Source organism: Rhineura floridana, chromosome 14 (genome assembly GCF_030035675.1).
Source record: "Rhineura floridana isolate rRhiFlo1 chromosome 14, rRhiFlo1.hap2, whole genome shotgun sequence".
NCBI classification, from domain to species: Eukaryota; Metazoa; Chordata; class Lepidosauria; order Squamata; family Rhineuridae; genus Rhineura; species Rhineura floridana.
This window is the reverse complement of record NC_084493.1, coordinates 12,990,933-13,012,708: the sequence shown is the minus strand read 5'-3', so window position 1 is coordinate 13,012,708 and position 21,776 is coordinate 12,990,933. Positions and strand designations below refer to the sequence as shown.

The following is a 21,776-nucleotide window of genomic DNA, read 5'->3' as shown; positions in this document are numbered from 1 at the left end:
AAGTATCTAGCCTTTATGGGTATGCTTAGCAAAAATCAGAGAAGCCCACTTAGGACTTGCGGTCATCAGAGAATGCAAGGCTGCTTCAATACTCTTCAGAGCTTCTTGACACACACACCTCGGTAACTTAGCAGTAACGGAACAAATAATGCAAGATAAGCAGACAAATGCAAGCTGCCTTTCTTGGGCAATTTTGTGCAGGTTGCAGGATTTAGTTTTTCTTGATGCAGAATGCAGATAACTTTCTTGGGAATGCGGGTTTTATTCCTAAGTGTAAGACAGCCTTTCCCAACCTTTGGGTCCCCAGATGTCATTTCCCATCAGCCTCAGCCAGCATGGCCAAAGGCCAGGAATGATGGGAAATGGCAGCCAGCAAAGGCTGGGAAAGGATGGTGTAACACAACCTTGACTTGGGATGTGTCCTCATGGGGCAGGGATCAGAGTTGCATGTCCTTGTGGGGAACTTTTTAGGGGCTGTCTGCCAGTGGTGATGAGTAGGGCCAGGAGCAAAAAGTGATGAAGCTATGGATATGACTCTTATCTTGGCATAATAGGCTACATTCTAGCCAAGCAAAAGCCCAAGATTTCTGTATTTACATGTACACACACATAGGGATGGGGGGCAAAATTCAGTTTGCATTTACAGGTGAACCTACCTAATTCAAACTTTTGAAACAATATACAAACTGAAGCACACCCAGCCTTCATAATTGGTGCTTCTCTGAATTTTGCTATGCCAAGTAAGTTGTACATATACATGGATGAAGTATACATAAAAATGCATGCCAGTGACCCCAATCCTCCAAAATGGACTTCCGTTAAATTTTGTTGCCTTGGATGCCCCTTTCTCCACGCTTCTTTTGCTTCTAGGCTGGTATCTTGGTCAATACCTTGGCAAGGGGCCAGTTTTCACCTGGGAGCCTCTAGTTGCTGACCCCTACTTAGTATGATAGATTACCAATCCATAATGGCACACCTATGATGAGCGATAAAATGGAAGAGGAAAATCTGCAATGAAATGAGAAACTCCAGACACAATGCTAAATAATTTTATTTATCTTTTAAACTTATTAAATATACAGGCTTTAAAAAAAATAGCAGAGAGTCTTCCAAAACTAATTATATATATAAATATTAAAGAGGGCCATAGATGATTGTATTGCATGAGAATAAGCAGGCTTTAGTTCTTGCTGCCAGGGGTGGTGGTCAGAAGGCTGTTAAGGGCTAAGGAATATTAGACAATGGCCTGTAGAGGGCAGCACGGCAGCTGGAGACCACACTGAATGGTGCATTCAGGGAAACTTGGGACACTGTAAAATTTCAAATGTTTCTTGAGTGCACTTTTCTTGAGCATCAGTATCTCTCTGGGCAATTTGGAAAGGAATTTCTCCTTGACGTAAGGTCCGCTCTTCCCAGTGCCCTCTACGGCGGCTACCTTTGGATGGCCTGCTTCCCAAAAACCAGCTGTCGGCACACTGAGAGAGCGGGCTGTCTTTTTCTTGCTTTGAACAGGTAAGATCAAGAACGAGGGCACCTTGTGGTTGGTGGAGTTCATGCCTTCTGTAAAACAGTCATCCAAATGAGGATCCTGTGGCATGGTCACATGCTCACTGGACCACCACGGAGGGGGGCTGAGAGATCCTCTTTGAGGCTGCACAGTTATCCTGTTTTGGGACATTTTGCATTCTCCTTCCTCTAAGAAAAAATGGGAAGTAGCACCTGTTGATTTAGGACTGGGGCTGGTTATCAGATTGCGGACTTGGACCCCTTCCTCTGAGATACTGAGAGGTTCTGGTGTACCATGCATATTGAAGACTTGCACTGCAGCCTGTTGGATGAGGTTCCAGTCTCGTAGGATGTCGTCTCGGGTTGTAAACTGAGATGTCACCGTGAAGCGAATGATGAACTTGTCATGAATTGTTGCTGGAATAACAAAGAGCCTCCCTGATTTGTTCAGATCTTTTAAGACCTTTTCTGTCATCCAGTTGGGGCCCTGTTTTTAAAAAGATAGATATATTATGAAAATCCACATACAAGTTGTTTTCAAAGAGGCAGGCATTGCTTGCAAGGCGTGGACACTTAATATGCCAGTTTCCATCATATGTCTTGGGCCAATCCCATTGAAATAAATTCTGTGAACTAAATTATGTTTTTTCTTATTTTTTTCTTTGCTCTTTATCCACAGCTGTGTATTATGATGAGGGTTAACTGTTAAATTTGAGAGAGAGAAGCTAAGTTATTACCTTTAAACGAAACACAACCAATCCAAGGTGTCTCTTGGCAGGGATCTCAAACAGGGGGTCACTTCTGACCAGCGACTCAAAATATTTGGCCACCTCGGTGCCCTGCCATTTCCAAAAAGTATAAGCAGTTGTTATTTTCAACAGAGCATCACAGAACTCATTGAATGCAAAAATAAAATCAAACCACCATCTCCTTGCCCCAGATGAAAGTGGCATCCCTGATAATCCTCAAAGCAGTAAGATTTCTTTAACATACAGAAAGGGTGTAAAATGGTAGGTGTATCTACTTGCCATTGGCATCAGCACAATTGGGCCTGGTAGCTGGAGGACTGCTGGCTAGCAAGCTTGCCTTTCTGACTCATCGGCCAAAGTTGTGAACTATGTTCAACCTGTTTGCTAGCACAAGGGCTCTTTCGCTAGCAGATGGGTGAGTTTTAATACGGTGCAACAGAAGGACCCAACACAGCAGTTGCACTAGAGGAAACCTCGTTGTGCAACAGATTGCACAATCTATGGTGCAAAAAAGAATGCGTCTGCATTCTCTTGTACAACAATGTTCTGCTGGCGCAAAACATTTCACCAGCGGAACAAGTAAACCACTAAGTGACTTTAACTTAGCTCTACGTTGGATACAACTCTGTGTTCCTTTACATGCAGCCATTTGAACTCGCTGCTGAGTGTTCCAGCCAACACTGATGCATACGTTTTATTGTTTATCCAGCTGTCTCAGTAACTGTCATTTAATTAGTTCGCTATGGAGAGGAACGAGAGGGCATCACACGTAGGAATGGAGGAGACATTTGAATCAGTTCACACTTAAAGGTGAATGGACTTAATTCACATTTTCTGAAACAATACATGAACCAACGCACAGCCATCCTTCGACATTCACAATTTTCTGAATTTTGCATTGCAGCTTTTCAGCCCAATGATGTGTACCAAAATGCATATGCTAGGGTAAAGTGTGCAGAAAATGCATATATTAGTGAAAATAACAATAACATGGCATTATATCAGAGGAAATTGTTTTGCAAAATTGTGTATATTGGGCAAAGTTGCATATGAAACTGTCTATATTAGGAGAACAGCATACAAGAATGCTGACAAATTTTCATGAGAACTTAAAAAAAAAAAAGCTGGGCAACTAGAATATGGAAATGTGAAGAACTGAACTTAAGAGTGGAAAAATGAGAAACAGAGAAACCAAAATGGACAGATTCACCCATCCCTAATCACATGTTTACACTTTCAGTCCTAATTCACCCACATGTCTGACATGGTCTTGAAGTTTTTTCACACCAAATGAACGAATCACAAACCAGAGCTTCAGAGAGCGAAACCTTCGGCTCAGTGGGATTTGCCAGTGCTGTAAATCAAACATCATCAACAAGTTAGTTTAAAACAAAACAGGGAGGGCACTGCAACCTGCCACTGAAATCAAAGATACTAAAGCCATGTTATCTCAGATCTCATCCCGCATCTTAATGGCTGCACTAGTGTTTGAAATGCAGCCAGCTAGCAGCACGAGGGGCTCAAGTGTGCCTTTTAAAAACCCAGTTAGAATGTTGGATGGAGAGCCAGTGTGGTGTAGTGGTTAAGGTGTTGGACTACGACCTGTGAGACCAGGGTTCAAATCCCCACACAGCCATGAAGCTCACTGGGTGACCTTGGGCCAGTCACTGCCTCTCAGCCCCAGAGGGAGGCAATGGTAAACCCCCTCTGAACACTGCTTACCATGAAAACCCTATTCATAGGGTCGCCATAAGTGGGAATCGACTTGAAGGCAGTACAACCAACCAACCATTATGTTGGATAGAAAGAACCCATAGAGCAAAGAGATTCATCACCCTCCCACACACACTGTCTGCTCATATATGGGCAATGACATCATCCTAAGGTAGGTACTAATGATGTTCCCTAATGTGTGGCACAGTTAGGTAACTTTAGACTCTAGATTCAGTGGTCTTATGGAAGGGGGCTCTTTAGATAGCAGTGTGCATCACTCCACTTCAAAACGCAGGAAGCCATGCTTGTTGTGTTTGGGGGCCCTCCTGCTCATCCTGCTGAGTGGGGCCCTGGGCTTCTGCCCCAAAGTCCTGCCCTGGCGGCACCCCTGCTAACACAGCCTACGATAAAATGGAGAGATGTGTGGGGAATTTCTGAATCATGACTCATCCTGAAACCTGACCAGCTGGGCAAAGAGGAGAGCAGGATATCAGAAGTCAGCATCACTGAGTGAAAAGAGAATGCCTCCCCAGCCTTCTGGAAGATGATTTGCGAAAAGAACACTTGTTGAGTACTATGCATGTCAGACTTTCCTCTTCTCCCAGGCATTTTAGCATGTGTTTTTAAATTGCTTTTTAAAAAAAATGTGTTTTTAAATTTGTATATTTGTTTTTGATTGTTGTAAACTGCCCAGAAAGCTTCAGCTATGGGGCGGTATACAAATACAATAACTAACTAACTAAATATGTATATATGTATGTTTTTCCTAACAAGGCAAATAATGTTGGGATTGTTTTGTGGGGAAAATGAAAAAGGAAGAGAGAATTACCCCCCCCAACTCACATGCGCCTCTGAATCAGCCCCCTGCTGCTTTTTTGTTTGTTTGCTAACAAAGAGACACAAATCTCTAGTGTCTGGTCTAATTTAGTCCCCAGTTACTGCCAGTTTACTCACCATGAAATCAGTAGCGGACCCTGTATTGGGATGTCTGAGGTAGATGGGATTAACACTGAAGGTTTGCTGTAGCTTGTATTTGTGCTTGACCCTATACAAATGGGGGGAAATATAATAATTGGTCATGGGGAAGAATTCCACAGATTTAGGATCGCATGTGCGTGTAAGCACCTGGATGCTTTGAGTCCCACACTCACCAGAATGCTGTGCAATCAAAGTGAACCATCATCCACTTAGAAGGGTTGAAAGCAAACGAATCCGCATATTCTATTCCATTCAAAAATGATCTGAACTCCGGACAAAGAAATGCTGTCCCAGCATACGCAGCATCGACATGAAGCCAAAGTCCCTCCTTGGAAGCTAAAGAGCAATTAAAGACAGGGTTGGGAAAGTTAGAATGGCTCAGGCCAAAAGCCACAAGCTACTCATAGCAGAACTCCATGTTACGATGCCACAGGGAGGGATGGTGAAGAATCCTGTCAGAAATGGGAGCAGGAATTTCTGCAGTTTGCATGTTCATCAGAGGTCAGAGATGGAAATCACATAAGCAAATATGAGCTGCCGTTTTAATTTCCCGCGATATCCCAAAGAGATGCTAGAGGTTATTGTGGGAAATATAAAATGGTGGCTGGGAATCTACCTTGCAAATAGTCTCCTCAGCCCTGGAGACCACCCTGATAATAATATCTAGCCTAGAATTAGATATTTTCTTTGGGGAGGGGGGGAATCACCATCTAGATTAGCTGGAAAGGTCCCTTTTGAGAAGTGTTGTGACTACTTACATATCGGACCCAGCTCTGAAAGGTTGTCAAAAGCACAGACACCCGTTGTTCCCAGTGTTGCACAAACCTAGGAAAAAAACAGAGTTTTCAAGGAAATACAGCAGAACCTCTCAAACAGTGGAAATGTATTGGTGAACAAAATGTCGAGTCATAGGATGGAGACAGGCCACTGTTTTCAGAGAACCGAAGGTGTTAATTCAAGTCCTCACTCATTTCTTTTGGCCCGCTGTAGCTCCTGCTCAAACAGGCTTTGCAAGTGTTTGGCAAGCTAGAAAACCCTGTTTAATCAGAGATGGTAAGAAGACAAAAAGAATGACTGGACATGCTCTAAGTAAGGATAGCGCTATCATGCCTTCATCTCTGAAAAGCAGCTATCGTGTTTCTCTTCAGCAATCGTTTTCACTCCCCTTAAAAAAGTTTTTGTTGTTAAAAGTGTGGATGGGAGGTTCTAGATTTGGGACTCTATAGATGTCGCTAAAGTGGAACTCCCATCATCCCCGACCAAGACATGTCCGAAAATTCTGCAGGGCACCACATTGGCTACTCCTGATCGAGGTTATGAAACCCTCTGCCCCAAGAAATCAGTCCGGTCCCGATGCATAAGCTTGTTTTGCTATTGCAGCAGGCAACAGCTGATTAGCTCTTCCCAGATTTCTTACCACTTTTTAATCAGCTGCTTGGCCTATATCTGTTTTTGCAACCTGGTTTTTCAGTTGGCTGGTTTTATTTTTATGAAAGCTTTCTAGACTCTTCCAATTCGAAGCAGAGGGGAAGTGTATCCATTTAAAACATCAAAACTATGGTTCTGGTGGGATGGAACTTTACAAAGGGAGGTGAGAAATTTACAGACCTCTCAAAGAACCTGAAACTGCCTTTTTTACTTCAATGTACAGGGTCCTTACATCACAGCCACCCACCTTTAATTCAATCTTTGATACACATGGAAAAATCACATGAAATATTCACTTCAATTCATACCATTTCTCAATCTGACTAAGCAAAAATATAAAGTACAGTCATGTGTTTTGTTGCGGTGGTGGTTAAATGACCTCTGCAGCCCCCAAATGACCATCCAGAGGGCAGCAGATGACTGGGACAATGGCAAACAGGCTAGCATCAACACCTGGGATGGCATGGGCATGTTGGGGGGCCCCAGAGCTGATTCTGGCATTGCAAGCATCCTTTCTTCTTATTTATAGTTAGGGTGGCCAGATGTACATGGTTACAGGTGCTCATTCAATGCTGTTTTTACATTAATTTTTTTATAATTTTCTACAACAGAATTTTGCCTTTTCCCCAAATAAATGTGTTTAGCATTGGGACAGGAACACAGGAAGCCTTGAGATTTGTCTGGAAGCTGCAGCTGGTGCAAAATGCGGCGGCGAGACTGCTCACTGGGGCAAGATATCGCCAACATGTCACCCTGCTGCTGAAAGAATTGCACTGGCTACCTATTAGCTACCAAACTAAGTTCAAGGTTCTGGATACCTGAAAGACTGTCTTACCCCTTACATACCCAGTCGATCAGTGTGCTCTGCAGGTGAGGGCCTCCTGCAGATACCATCTTAACAGGAGGTCCATTCCGCACAACATAGGAAACAGACTTTTAGTATAGTGGCACCAACTCTTTGGAATGCCCTCCCCTTAAATATTAGACAGGCACCATCTCTGCTATCTTTTCGGTGCCTATTGAAGACCTTCCTCTTTCTACAAGCCTTTTAAGTAGAGACCTTATCCCAGTCGGCGTCTGTGATGGAATTGCTTTTTAAGATGTTTTTAAACCATTTTTTTTTTTAAAAAATTAAAAGCTTTTAAAAAATATTTTTTTAAGATGTTTTATTTTAATATATTTTAAAGTCTGTTCTTATGATGTTTTAAAGTGCTTTCAGTGCTTTTGTTTGCCGCCCTGGGTTCCTACTGGGAGGAAAGGCGGGATATAAATCTAATAAATGACATAAATAAATAGGAAACTGCATTGTACTGAGTCAGACCATTAGTCCATCAAACTCAGTACTGTCTACACTGATTGGCAGCAGCTCTCCTGGGTTTCAGGCAGGAGTCTCTCTTGGAGATGCCAAGGATTGAACCCAGAACCTTCTGCATACAAGGCAGATACAGGATCACTGAACTACGGCACAAGCAAGCTTCATTTTATTCCTGTTGTCATGATGCAAAATGTGGTCATAAGGATGGATGAATCTGTCAGTTTTGCTTCCTGTCCATTTCTTGTTATTTTCTCTCAGTTTGTGAATTACATTTTTAAGGAGTTCTCATGGGAATTCCTTAGCATCTTTAGTTGCATTTCTCCTAATATGCAGATTTTTGCAAGCAATTCCCCCTGACATAATGCATTTTTGTATTTTTTCTTCTTCTCCCATTGTTATGGGCATTTTTTTAATACTCTCACTGATATGGGCATTTTTATGCACATTTTCCCCATATACACACATTTTTGTACACATGTTTTGGCTGGAGAACCGCATCACAAAATTCAGAGAAGTGCAAATTTTGAAAGACAGCTGACTTGCAGTTCACTTATTGAGAATTAGGAAGGTTCACATTAAATTGCCAACCAAACCAAATTTCTCTTCCATGCTATTATTGTTATTATTATTATTATTATTATTATTATTATTATTATTATTGGGAAGGAGAGAAATGTTAACTGTTTCACAACTGAAGTAATACACACGATTGTTTAAAGCACTGGTCTTTAGCTGGTGGGCTAGAACTAAGAATGGGGGAGGGACTTGATTCTGCTCTCATACAAAGGCACACCCACCTAATTCACACTTTCCAAAATGCAGCTTTCCTTTGAAATCCACAATTCTGCAAATTTTGCCATTCAGCTCTCCAGTCAAGCCATGTGTACAAACATTCATATACTGCAGTATAGTGGGCATTAAAATATGCATATCTTTGTAAAAATGCATTATGTTAAGGAAAATTGCTGTGCAAAAGCCATGCCTCGTTAGGCAAAACTGCATACAGACATATATTAAGGGGACATTTGCATTAAGGTGTTGATACGTTTTCATGAAGACTTTAAAACAAAGAAAAATGTGGTTTGATGTGGAAATGTGGAGAGCCAAACGTAAGACTGGAGAACCCGAAATAGACAGCTTCATGTATCAGAGGAGACAGCAAAACTTACAAAGATGGGTACCAGTCCACGCCTTCTGTCTTCTTCAATGGCTTTTCTCAGGGTTTCTCCTCTCAGGGAAAAATTTTCGTCGACAGACAGAAATCTCATCTTCACGAGGGAAATTAAACCTGCCTTTTCTACAGAGGAGTGAGCCTGAGAAGACAAGCAAGCAGATTCCAGGGACTCAATTGCTGGTGGTCTAGAACAGCCCTTATTGCAACAGGTAGGAACATAGGAAGTGGCCTTATAGTGAGTCAGACCCTTAGTCTACCGAGCTCAGTATTGTCTACACTGGTTGGCAGCAGCTCTCCAGGTTTTGAAGCAGGAGTCTCTCCCAGCACTACCTGGAGATACCAGCGATTGGACTGAGGGCCTTCTGCATGCAAGGCAGGCACTCTACCACTGAGCTACGGTCAATCCAATTACAATTAGGGCTGGCTGAAGGCATGAGCAGATTTCGTCCTCGGTGTGTAATATTTGGAAGTAAGGCCATGCATTGCACTGCATGGATGATTTTGCACATTGTCCCAAAAAGCACACCATATGCACAAAAGCCTCCATCGAAACACGGGGCGCTTCCAAAGGGTCACCATTTTCGGGTGGGACATGGAAAAATGGAAATGGACTGCCTTCAAGTCGATCCCGACTTATGGTGACCCTGTAAATAGGGTTTTCATGGTAAGCAGTATTCGGAGGGCGTTTACCATTGCCTCCCTCTGAGATTGAGAGGCGGTGACTGGCCCAAAGTCACCCAGTGAGCTTCGTCGCTGTGTGGGGATTCAAACCCTGGTCTCCCAGGTCGTAGGCCAACACTCTAACCACTTTGAGGGATACACATACTGGCAAATTCAGGTTACACAAAAGATCAGATGTTTTGATATAAGAAAAGTGGGGGATCCTGCTTTTGTGCAATGACATCTACCACCCCACAGACAAATCAGAATGAACGCTCATGGAATAGCCAACATGGTCTAGCCTCCCTGCAAACAAATCAGGAGGAATGCTCAAACAAGAGGTTGTCAGGAAGCCTCCCCTTGCGCTCATAAGCGCGGCTGCCCTATACAATTCTAGTCGTAACGTAGGGAGAAGCAAAATGCATGAAGCAACTCTGTCATCTAGGTTCAGGATCAGGAACTGGAAGCCCCTGAGTCAAATCCACTTCCAATTGCTCTCCCCAATTGCCAGCTCAGAAGGGGTGGAGGGGAGCCGCATCTGTGACACTAACTAGGACAGCCTTTGCCAACCTGGTGCCCTCCAAATGTTTTGGACTTCAACTCCCATCAGCCCCAGCCAGCATAGCTAATAGACGGGGATGATGGGAGTTGTAGTGCAACACTGGAGAGCACCAGGTTGCTTACCACTGAAAACTAGTTCTCTCTTTTGTACACCCACCTACCCACCCCCCACACACGCAGTAATTTACCTGATCTGAGGTATAAGCAATAAGGCGAGCATTCAGAACAGAATCATCTATGTCTGGCTCCAACACTTTCATTTCCAGAATCTTATTCTTTCTTGCTGCCAACAGAGCAACCAAGGTGGATTCGCTAACTGTGCTCTGCAGAAAAAAAAACACCTCTTGATTAATAACAGCAGCCTCCGTCACAATATAGGATGCTGCCTTATACCTGGGCCACTTCCAGACTATCACTTTTTAATGGGCAGGATGCAATCACATTCTGGTAAATTCAGACTGCACAGTTAAAGTGGATTTGGCACCCTCATGCACCTAACTCCCTCCCACCCACCCCCAAACACACACAATGTACATTTTGCAGTAAGGAAAGTGACGAGAAAATGCCCTGGAAAATGTGGTATAACAACTGCTTGACATCAGGGGTGGGGATCATTTTTCAGCCTGAGGGCCACATTTGTTTGCAGGCAACCTTCCAGGGGCCGTATGCAATTCATGTGAATTTTATTTTTGCAGAGTAGGCTAGTTTCTACACACACACTCACATCCCCCTCTCTGTTCTCCATTCAAGCAAGCAAGAAGCATTGTTAGAGTTCAAGTACTCCTTCCAGGCAGGCCCAGAACTCAAGGAAGGTGCAAAGCAAGGCCAGTAAGGGGTGCGAACTGGAGCAAGTTTGAAGGGTCAGACAGCTAGACCCAGAGGCAGTGGCGGCTCCATGTCAGTGGGGCAGTGGAATCCACTCTAGGTTTTCGTCTGAACTTTCAAGGAGCTGTCCAAGGTGCTGAAGCTAGGCCAGAGCTGCCCCATCTCTGCTTGACATGATATCATATGACCTCCCCCGCGAAGAGATGAGAACGAATGCTCAATAAACAGGTCCTCCAGAAGTGACCGAGGGCAGACTGTTTAGCCCAATGCTGTGTATCTGACTGACGGTCAGAAGAGGTCTTTTCTGTCATCTACTACCTGATGCTTTTTAAACTGTAAATAATCAGGGATTGGACCTTGGACCTTTTACACACATGCTCCTGCTAGATCTCCCCCTCCCCCTGAAAACCCTCCCTTGCTCAACACATTGCTGATTCATATTTGTCACCAGTACAGGTTATGAGCTGCAAATCATTTCATCCTAGGCTAGTGATGACACCCACTATCCATTTATTCCAATAAATAACATTGATATCTACCATTTATAGCATGCTTCTTGAATGTTCAAGGTGCATCACAAACACTCTCACTGTAATCTCTACAACAACTCTGTAAGGTAGGTCAGTATTATTAGTCTCATACTGCAGATGAGGTGGATGCGACTGAAAATGCGTGCTTGCTTGCCTAAAGTTTTAGAGGTCTGACAAAGGCAAAATCCTGGTTTACACATTCGTCTGCAGAGGAATCACTGAACTACTCCCTGGTAGCCCTAAACTAGGGCGCAAGTCCATTTCCATCGATGTCCAAACAAGCCGCTGGAACCAGGATGAGGAATCTGTGGCCTGTTGCTGGACTACAGCTCCCACGCCGGCTGGGTCTAATGGGAGTTGGAGTCCAACAACATCTGGAGGGCCACAGGTTTCCCCATCCTTGCGTTAGAAGCTATGAGCATGGTTAGATTAAAAGCAAAGCAAACACACAGCCCTCCAGTGCTGGCTGCTTACCTGTAGTATGCCTCCACCCCTGCTGTCTGGATGATAGTGCAAGAACGTATTTGGGAGACCCAGCATTTGGGCCAACCAGTCCATCACGTTCATTTCCAGTTCCGTGCAAGCTGGACTGGATGCCTACGAGTGTGAAAAAGGCCTGTGTCAAGTAAGAAAACCCTTTTTTCACTGGGCCAAATGCCATTGGTCTAAAATATGCATTATGTGAGGGAGAGGAGGAAGTAGTTGCTAGTTCAGCTGCATACTCATGCGTAGCAGTGCCAGCAACCAGCTCAAAGAGGCCTGCAGGTAGAGAAGGGTGGTCCAAACTTCCAGACTCTTCCCAGCATCTTATGAGCTTCGGATGGAGTTGCGGAAAGGAGAGAGGCTGAAGCCTGAGGCTGCCTGTTACGGATAGAGGAGGCAGGTGGTGAAGGCAACCCTGAACAGGGTTTGCCAAACTTTTAAGGTTGAATTTTTGAGTGAGTGCCGTGGGCTCCTCAGATCATTTCTGCCTTTTCTCCTCAGAGCAGCCTCCTGCCTCCGAGAGGAAGAAATACAGTACAAGCACACACACACACACATTTTGCTTTTCCAAGGGACCTGGGTTAAAGCCAGACCAAGAGGAACGAATCTGACCTTTGAAAAGCACAGAAGAGCATCCCTCTTGCAACTTCCTGCTTCATCTCTATGTATTTTTCAGGGAAGGAAAAGGTAATCACCCTCACCACCCTATGATGAAGAGGTAACTGTACTAGTGGGGCTCAGAGGCTTCACATATGGATTTTTGTACATAATTTTTCTTTCTTGTTTCTATATTATTTCCACTAATATATGCATTTGTATGGATTTTTTTTAAAGTCGGAGAACTGTGCTGTAAAATTTGGAGAAATCTTAAAAGACAGGTGCATTTGGTTTACATATAAGTTCAGGAGGAGCAAATTAGATCACATTAAAATACAAACTGAATGAATTTCTCCCCCTTTTCTACCTTGCAGTTCTGTTCTACCTTGCTGTTGCGTTAAACACTTTACACGAGTGCCCCCTAGCGTCTGCTGAAACAGGCTCCTTTGTACCGACATGGTAGTATTAAACCTGCCTGACGTCATCTTGCCAAAGAAAAAGAAGTTCTTGGAGTCACCAAAGCTTGGCTTTAACTGGCGAGGCTGCCAGTGAGGGCAGAGGTGCTGCTAGTGTTGAGCCCACGGGACGCAGCTCCTGAATCTTTTCCTAAGTCCCTCCAGTTGTTCTGAGCAGGTAATGCATTAAGAACATAAGAAGTCACCCATCTAGTCCCCCATTCTATTTATTATTCCATTTATATCCCATCTTTCCTCCATGGAGCTCAAGGTAGCGTACAAACATAGTTCTCCCCCTTCCAATTTTATCCTCACAACAACCTTGGGAGATATAAGAGGCAGTAACTGGCCCAAGGTCACCCACTGAGTTTCATGGCTGAGCAAGGATTTGAATCCTGGTCTCCCATCTCCCAGTCCTACATTCTAACCACTACACCATACCGGTTCTTTTCTCACAGTGGCCATCCAGATGCCTCTGGGAAGCCTGCAAGCAGGACCTGAGTGCAGCAGCACTCTCCCCTCCTGTGGTTTCCAGCAGCTGGGGGGGAAATCTGGGTTATTGGGTGGGATACTAATTTGGGGAAATAAATTAATTTAATATGACTAACTCTAGAGATGATTTGGGAATAACAAATGGGGGTAATAGAAGTGGAATTGAATTGATCTGGAACAGGATTTGCAGGAAAATAGTTATAGAACTCTGTAATGAAATAGGTACAAATTTTAATTAAAAAATGAATTGTAATAATCCTTGATTCCCACAATTTCTCAGAAAGGCAAATATATTGAAATGCCAGTCATATACAGTATAAACATGTATTTAAATATAATAAATGAATATTAAAAGGCAACTACAAATTTGTTAATCAGTTGATAACCCTGATTTTTTTTTTTTGAACAGCACAAATTCAGCATCAAATCTCTTAAGAAAAGTGTTGTCATTTACCCATGTAAATCCCAAGCAATTAATGGCATCTGCCAGCATGTCCCCCAGGAGTGAAGGCCAGGAGGTGAGAGCTGGAAAGTAGGCGTGCATATGTGGACTCTGCCAATGGACAACCTGGGTTGGAAACAAGAGTCAGAAAACTAATTCAGGACAGACAAAAGGAAGTACTTCTTTACTCAGCGTATAGTTAAACTATGGAATTTGCTCCCACAAGACACAGTAATGGCCACCAGCTTGGATGGCTTTAAAAGAAGATTAGAGAAATTCATGGAGGACAGGGCTATCAATGGCTACTAGCCATGGTGGCTGTGCTCTGCCACCCTAGTCAGAGGCAGCATGCTTCTGAAAACCAGTTGCCGGAAGCCTCAGGAGGGGAGAGTGTTCTTGCACTCGGGTCCTGCTTGCGGGCTTCCCCCAGGCACCTGGTTGGCCACTGTGAGAACAGGATGCTGGACTAGATGGGCCACTGGCCTGATCCAGCAGGCTCTTCTTATGTTCTTATGTTCTTAATTAGATGAGGGGGAGTGTCTGATTTCTGCCAAATGTAGCAGAAAATGATTGAACAGTTGTGCAGGATTTCTCTGATAGGAGCAGAAGAGGAATATTTGACATGTGCATGTTGTTACTCAGGGATCAGAAATGTAAGAAGAGCTCTATTGGATCAAACCAAAGGCATCCTGTTTTCACAGTGGCTAACCAGACGCCTATGGAAAACCCACAAGCAGGACATCGGTGCAACAGCCCTCTCCCCAATTGTGAATCTCTGCAAATGGCATTTACTAGAGGCACATGGCCTCTGACAGGGTTGGTACAATATTGCCATCATGGCTAGTGGCCAATAACAGTCTGACCCTCCATTAAGTACTTCTCTAATTTTCCTGCATTGTTTTGCATTTATTCTTCACTGAAGAATTCCTAGGCTGTTCTCTTCAACATCAGCCGCAAGGGTGGTTTACAACTTGAAATGCTAAAACACAACAATACAAAATAAATCCGCAACCCTGAACAACAAAAGCAGCAGTTAAAAGCAGTAGAAAAAATAGCTGTAAAAAATTAAGAACCTGGAGGACTTTGTCAAGCACCAAAGAGATAATAGCGTCGAGCAAGCCTTTAAGGTAGATGTAGGGAACCTTTGGCCCTCCAGATGTTGCTGAAGTACAACTCCCATTATCCTTGGCCATTGGCCATGCTTGCTGGGGCTGATGGGAGTTGTAGTTCAGCATCATCTGGAGGGCCAAACCTTCCCCATGTCTGCTCTAAGGGGAATTACAAAGGCAGAGAGCCACAACTGAAAATACCTCCCTGTGGTTCCTGCTGAAGTTCTTTCTTCTGCACAACAGTTAAAGCAAGGATGAGGAACCTGCAGCCTAGTTCACACAGCTCTTGGCCTAGTTGAAAAGCATCTGTCTATTAATAGCAAACGCCATCCATGTTTGCTCTGGCTCCACCCACTTTTGGCTCTGGCCCCACCTACCACTAACATGCAGCGCCCCCCCCCCGATTACCCCTGCAAGAAATGCAGCCCTTGACAGGCAAAAAAGGCTCTTCACACTTGAATTAATGGCACAGAATCTTTGTCCTCCTTTGCCCCGGTAATTATACTGCCAAGGGGATGACTACAGTCCCCCATTTGATCTGTAGATTCTTAGTCTATGTCAAAGGAAATATAACAGTTTGAGGCTAGAAGATAAATGCTTCAGCTTTAGTGAGACATTTATCTCAGTGAAACACACAGATGATACATGTTTGTTAAGAGGAAATGGAAACCCATCCATAAAGAGGAAATGATATACATTTGCAAACAGGAAAGCCATCAGAGGAAAGTATCTTTTTCTCTGGGTTCAATGATTCCTTCTATCTAAAGAGGGCAGGGAGTTGCTGCAAGAAAGAGCCAGATTTGTCACTGTTATCAAAAATGTAGTGTTGCATGCAGCATAGAATTGTTATTTGGCATATGCATGCCATCTATATCCATATCTATGGTGCCGCTATTATCCGCAAAATAATAAATACTGAGCATTGATACAGCACTTTTCAAGTCTTCAAACTGCTTCACGTATATGTTATTTTTGGTAAACCTTACAAAAGCATTCTAAGGTAGGCCAGTATTATCTCCATATTTGGTAGATACCTGAGAGTGACAGAGTAGTGATTTACTGAAGGGACCATTTATTATCTACTGAATTTGTGACAGAGGTGAGACTTCATCCAGAGACTTCCCAGCTTCCCTCTTCTTCATCACTACACAAAGGATTGCCTTCGGGCCAGATATGGCTCATGAACGGCCAGAGAGCAATCCTCGGGCCAACTTGCAATGGAGTCTCCGATTAAAAGCAATCCAGGGAATCTATCAGTATAATATTTGTCCATACATTGCTGTGTCGCAGCAGCCAAGGTTTTACTCATCTCTCTAGAAAGAGACCCTTCACAGTGCTTCGTTATTTTTGCCCCAACACACACTTTACTGAAATTAAAATCTTACATTATAAAACAAGAAAAAAATACACAATCATACACAAATCAATATTTCATATACTTAACAAAACCACAAATCAGATGGGTGTTCATCTCCATTTATACCAGATTAATTAATACAAGTTATGCTTCATTCCTTTGCAATTCATGAATTATTTTGTAGTCAGTTACCGTTCATTGATTATTCCAAACAAAATTATATTTCCCTGGGAGGTGGCGAGAAGTCATTTGTCTGTCCATATGTTACAAGAGGCCACCACACCCGCAGCAAAGTCCTCTGGTGCTGCTTCTCCCCTAATTAATTTAAGTTCATGAGTTGGTTTCTCCAATGTACATGGCCTTTTTATACCACACATCCACTGAATAATTCGCAGCATCTTTCCAGCCCTGAGATATGGTTAAGCGAGTTGCCACCACCAACAACAAAAACCCAGCAAAGATTTAAACAAAATATCAGAATCAGCCTCATAGAACATGGCTAACAAATGCAGCTTAGGATCCTGAAGCATTTATATCCTACCCTTCTTCCTAGTAGGAGCCCAGGGCGGCAAACAAAAGCACTAAAAGCACTTGAAAACATCATAAAAGCAGACTTTAAAATATATGAAAACAAAACAAATTTAAAAACTTTTTTTTTTAAAAAAGCCAACTTTTACCATCAAACCTTCCTATGGTGGCTTCCGTTCCATTCACAGGATAAACCCAATGCAAGTTTCAAACTACAAAACGCCATGAAAACACGATGGCTAAAAACCAAGTGCCAACCATTACACTAATCACAAGCCGCATTCAGCTCCATGAGGACATTAAAATACAAAAAATATTCATTATATATTCCAGTGGCACCATATATGCAGCAGCTCAAGAAGATCTTCATTCAAAAGAAGGCAGCTGTAAACAAACAGGCACAGCCATCCCTGGGGGTGGGGGCAGCCCATGGTAAATCACACTGTGTGCCCCCTAGTTGCCTTTATCTCTCCCACCCCCGTGTCTGCCACCCTTCCTCCTCTTCACGGCAATGGGGGCGGCAGCCTCTCTTCCCCCGTTACTTTTTCCTGTTTTTTTCGCTGCCTCTTTTGCAGGGGCTGTTTCTTCCCACTCCTTTACATTCCCCCCTCTGCCTTCGTGGCCCTCCAACTCCTCCCTCCCTGCCTTGCTCTACAAAGGGAGGAGGTGGGAATCTGGGTTGGCTGCCATCCATGGCCACTGGTGCCATGTGCGGGCTCTCCCCAAAGCACAGGGCCCAAGGCAGTCACCCCTATTTGCCCCTCCCCTAGATACAACCCTGCAAATAGGTCTTTAGAACTGGGTCTCTAGGAAAGAGTGAAGTAGGGGAGGAAGGCAGAGAGCATTCCCCACTGTCACATCCCACTCTATGTCCTCCTTACCCCAGGCATGATGATCTCCTCAATGTCTTTGAAGATGTTGTCCCAGCTGTCTGGCTCAAAAGGAGCTCCGTCAGGCAACAGGTCTCTCATGTAACCTGGCTGCACATCTGGAGACACCCGCCTCTCCTTCACGTTGGTCAGGTATTGGCAGATGTAGTCCACCATCTGTTTCCCTGGAGGAAGTAGCAGGCGTGAACTCTGAGACAGACATTCTTATTGGTTTGGAGAGTCATTTTACACCTGCACGCTCATCACCGCAGTATCAAAGCGATGACTTGCATGTGTGAATTAGAGATGGGGGAGAATTTCGATTCAGTTCGCATTTCAAGCAGAATTTATCAAATTTGCCCTTTCCAAAACAATGTGAAACACAGCCATCCTTCGACATTTGCATTTATTAGAGTTTTGGGATGCCGTTCACCAACTAAACAATATTCACAAAAATGCCTATATTAGGGGAAGTGTGCATAAAAATGAATATATGAGTGAAAATAATATGCAACAAGACATGGTATGATGAGAAACGGCTTGCAAAAATGAGTTTATTTGGAGAAATCCGCACTAAAATGGTGGACAATTGTCATGAGGATTTTTTTTTTAAAGAATCAGATTGCAGCAGAAATGTAGAGGACTGAATTTAACATTAGAAAAATGGGAAACTGAGAGAACAGAAATTGACAGATCTCCCCATCTCTAGTGTGAATGAGCCTTCACTGGTTAATCACCACAGACTGAGCCTTTAGACATCACCCAATGTTCAGCTCAAACTCAACACTTTGGGATAGTGTCCAGAGCACACTGCTCTTCTAGAAGCCACAAAACAAGGAGGGCAGATCCACACCATACATTTAAAGTACATCCAATGAACATTTGAAGCCTGTGACATCCTCCAAAGAATTGTGGGAAGTGTAGTTTGTGAAGGGTGCTGGGAATGTGTAGCTCTCTGAGAAAAACACCACAGTTCCCAAGATTCGTTAGAGGAAGTTGTGTGCTTTAAATGTGCACTGCACGTGCTTTAAATGTCTGATGTGGGTCTGCAATCATTACACCTACTTACCAGGGCAGGGGTAGCCAAGGTGGTATCCTCCAGATATTGTTGGACTACAACTCCCATCAGCCCCTGCCAGTGTAGTCAATGGTCAGGGACAATGGGAGCTGAAGTCCAGCAACATCTAGAGCAGCCTTTCCCAACCAGTGTGCCTCCAGATGTTGTTGGACCATCATCATCATCATCATCAAATTTTATTTATACCCCGCCTTTTGGCCAAAGGCCCTCAAGGCGGCTTACAAAGAACAATAAACACAGGTGTAGGAATACAACAAAAATACAATAAAAACAATACAATTTACAAAAATTAAATTAAATAACAACATTATCATTATCAGCACCGCCAAGAAAGAGGAGGTGGTGTTAGCGGGGGCGGCAGCTCCCGAGAGGCAGAAGGGCGACAGGCATTTGTTACAGCGAAGCTGTTTGCTGTTTCAATGTTGTCTTCCTCTCCATGTCCTCGAGCTCACTCAGCTGCTTCTCCCCGGGCTTTTTAGATACAGACAAGTGAGAACCAACAAAAATGTGGCAGTGTATCCCAGATTTGTTCCTGTTCAGGGCTTCAGCCACCCTGGAAAGGAGTTTTGGAGTATTCAGAGCTTGCAGAATAGGAAGGTTTCAGGAGAAAGAAAGGAATGAAAAACATTCCTGTAATCACTCACACGCCTGAAACTTTCCCCACCTGCATATGAAAGCAGGTGAAGAAAGCAGGTGAAGAAGGTTTCAAAGCCTGTTTCAGCTGGGATGTCTCTTCCTACCAGGGCCAAATGACACCAACTGTTCTGTGAGAAGGAACAGGGAGGAGAGAGAGAGAGACAGATAGACAGAGAAGGGACATCAGAGCCTGTTCCAACTGGACCCTTGCACAGGGCCATTTATCACTGACTGCTCTGTGGGAAGGTTCTGGGTGAATTTTGATTTTGCCCTACTGTGACTTTCCTACTGTATTTTGAATTTGCTTGTAAATCGCTTTTGAAGGATGTGTCCTGAAAGACAGGGTATAAAAATAATAAATAATAATCAAGGGCTCAGGTTCAGCATTGCCAATGGTCAGGAAAGATGGGAGTTGTGGTCCAACAACATCTGGAGGCACACTGGTTGGGAAAGGCTGATCTAGAGGATACCACCTTGGCTACCCCTGTACTAGGGTATAAGCCCCATCCTGAGCAAACCTGCATAGGATTGCTTTTGAAAGGCTGCGAATAAGATTGGTTGAACAGTGGGACTGCTGAAGAAACGTGCATGAGACTACACTGCAGTGCTCCCATCAACCCTGCCATCGCCAATGCTGGCTGAGGCCGATGGGAGTTGGAGGGCCACCCTACCAGCCCCAAGGGGCACCAGTCAACACAGACAGCCGCTCCAGTCAGCTTCTGTTCACGTAACATTGTGTTTGGGGGGGGGTGTCATCATCTCATCCCTCCTTCCTGGTAGGGATGAGTGAGAAATTCAATTCACTTGGCATTTTAAGCTGAATCCATCCAATCCACACTTTCTGAAACCATCTGAGAACTGAAACGCAGCCATCCTTCAAAATTCACTTATTTAATTTTTGCAATGCAGTTCGCCAACCAACCAATGTTTACAAAAATGCACATGCTAGGGGGAAGTGTGCTTCAAAAGAAAAGAAAATAACATACAAAAGCACATGAGGATGCCAGGTCAGGACAATCAGTTTTGCCATCCTATCCCTCAGCATCCAGCACCTGAAGCGGCCACCTCTGTTAGAACCAGCAGTCTGTTCCTGACAGGAGGCCCCCTCGGAAGATTGCATGTAAGGCATGCAAACAACAGTCTTCTCCTCTTGGTCCCTACTACAGGGATCTATTGCCTCTGACCATGGAGGTTCCATTTAAGCTATGGTGGATGAACAGCTGTTGACCTACCTCTCTTCCTTGAATTGCCCTGATTCTTTTAAATAGCCACTGGAGCTTATAAAAGCACCGGCCCAACCTGAAGGGAATTCCAACAAGTTGTAAAATCTGCCCTCACACCTGCTGATTTACTCACCTCTCTGTCTGTATTCCTCTTGGTCCATGATGCCTTTTCCCCCCTAAGGATCTCCTCTTCCAAACTGGGCAGTGGTTGTGAGTGGAGGAGTGGCCTGCAGGCAGCTCATCCGTTTCTCAACTGATGCTCATCAGTCCTGCATCCCCTTTTTATACCCTACTTTATCTGCCAGGCATGGTAGATCCTACGTCAGCAAATTATTAGGAAATGATGAGGGCCTGCCTGACTCCTCCCCAGTTTGCTTCTTTCTCAGAGCATACCTTTGATGTTCAGCATCATCCCTTTGAGCAAATTGGGGCCTCCATTAATATTTTCAGTACAACGGAAGCACAGAATACTATGACAGGTCACCCAGACAAGTTGTGCCAACTGTAGTGAAGGAAGTAAGAAATAACTCTCTCTCTCTCTTTCTCTCTCTCTCTCTCTCTCTCTCTCTCTCACACACACACTCACACACACTCACACACACACACACACACACACATACATACACACATACATACACACATACACACATACACAAGCACACACAAGGTGATCCAAGCTGCACCGGGTTAAATCTTTTAAGCATTTAGCAATGGGTTCTTTGGGTGAAATTGCTCAGGCAACGTGAGACAGTGCTCTGCTGTTTTTGAATTCAACCAAAGTTAATTGCAGAAGTTGATAAAAAATAATAATAACATGCCATAGAATTCTTAAATATCTCCCTACCTACAACAAATAAGCCAGCGTGGTGTAGTGGTTAGAAGGTTGGACTAGGACCTGGGAGACCAGCGTTCAAATTCACACTCAGCCATGAAGCTTGCTGGGTGACCTTGGACCAGTCACAATCTTTCATCCTAACCTACCTCACAGGGTAGTTGTGAGGGCAAAATGGAGAGGGAGGAGAACAATGTATGCCACCTTAAGCTCCTTGGAGGAAAGGTGGAGGAAAT

The 21,776-nt window shown here is 44.0% G+C and overlaps 1 protein-coding gene across 2 annotated transcripts; it reads right to left on the bottom strand.

Moving 5' to 3' along the window:
* Positions 1–1,069: 1,069 nt before the first annotated feature.
* On the bottom strand, positions 1,070–20,948 carry HDC (histidine decarboxylase). 2 transcript variants are annotated; one of them, XM_061594834.1, is made up of 12 exons: positions 20,842–20,948; positions 17,784–17,956; positions 13,921–14,034; positions 11,914–12,036; positions 10,273–10,407; positions 8,859–9,002; positions 5,705–5,771; positions 5,120–5,282; positions 4,923–5,013; positions 3,511–3,609; positions 2,244–2,345; positions 1,070–1,993 (listed from the first exon to the last, which is right to left on the bottom strand). In XM_061594834.1, the coding sequence occupies exons 1-12, from the start codon at positions 20,867–20,869 to the stop codon at positions 1,235–1,237; spliced, it is 1,998 nt and encodes a 665-aa protein (XP_061450818.1). In that variant the 5' UTR covers positions 20,870–20,948; the 3' UTR covers positions 1,070–1,234. The 2 variants fall into 2 exon arrangements, with proteins under 2 accessions (XP_061450818.1, XP_061450819.1); XM_061594835.1 differs by lacking the exon at positions 20,842–20,948 and adding an exon at positions 20,718–20,730.
* Between the last annotated feature and the right edge of the window lie 828 nt (positions 20,949–21,776).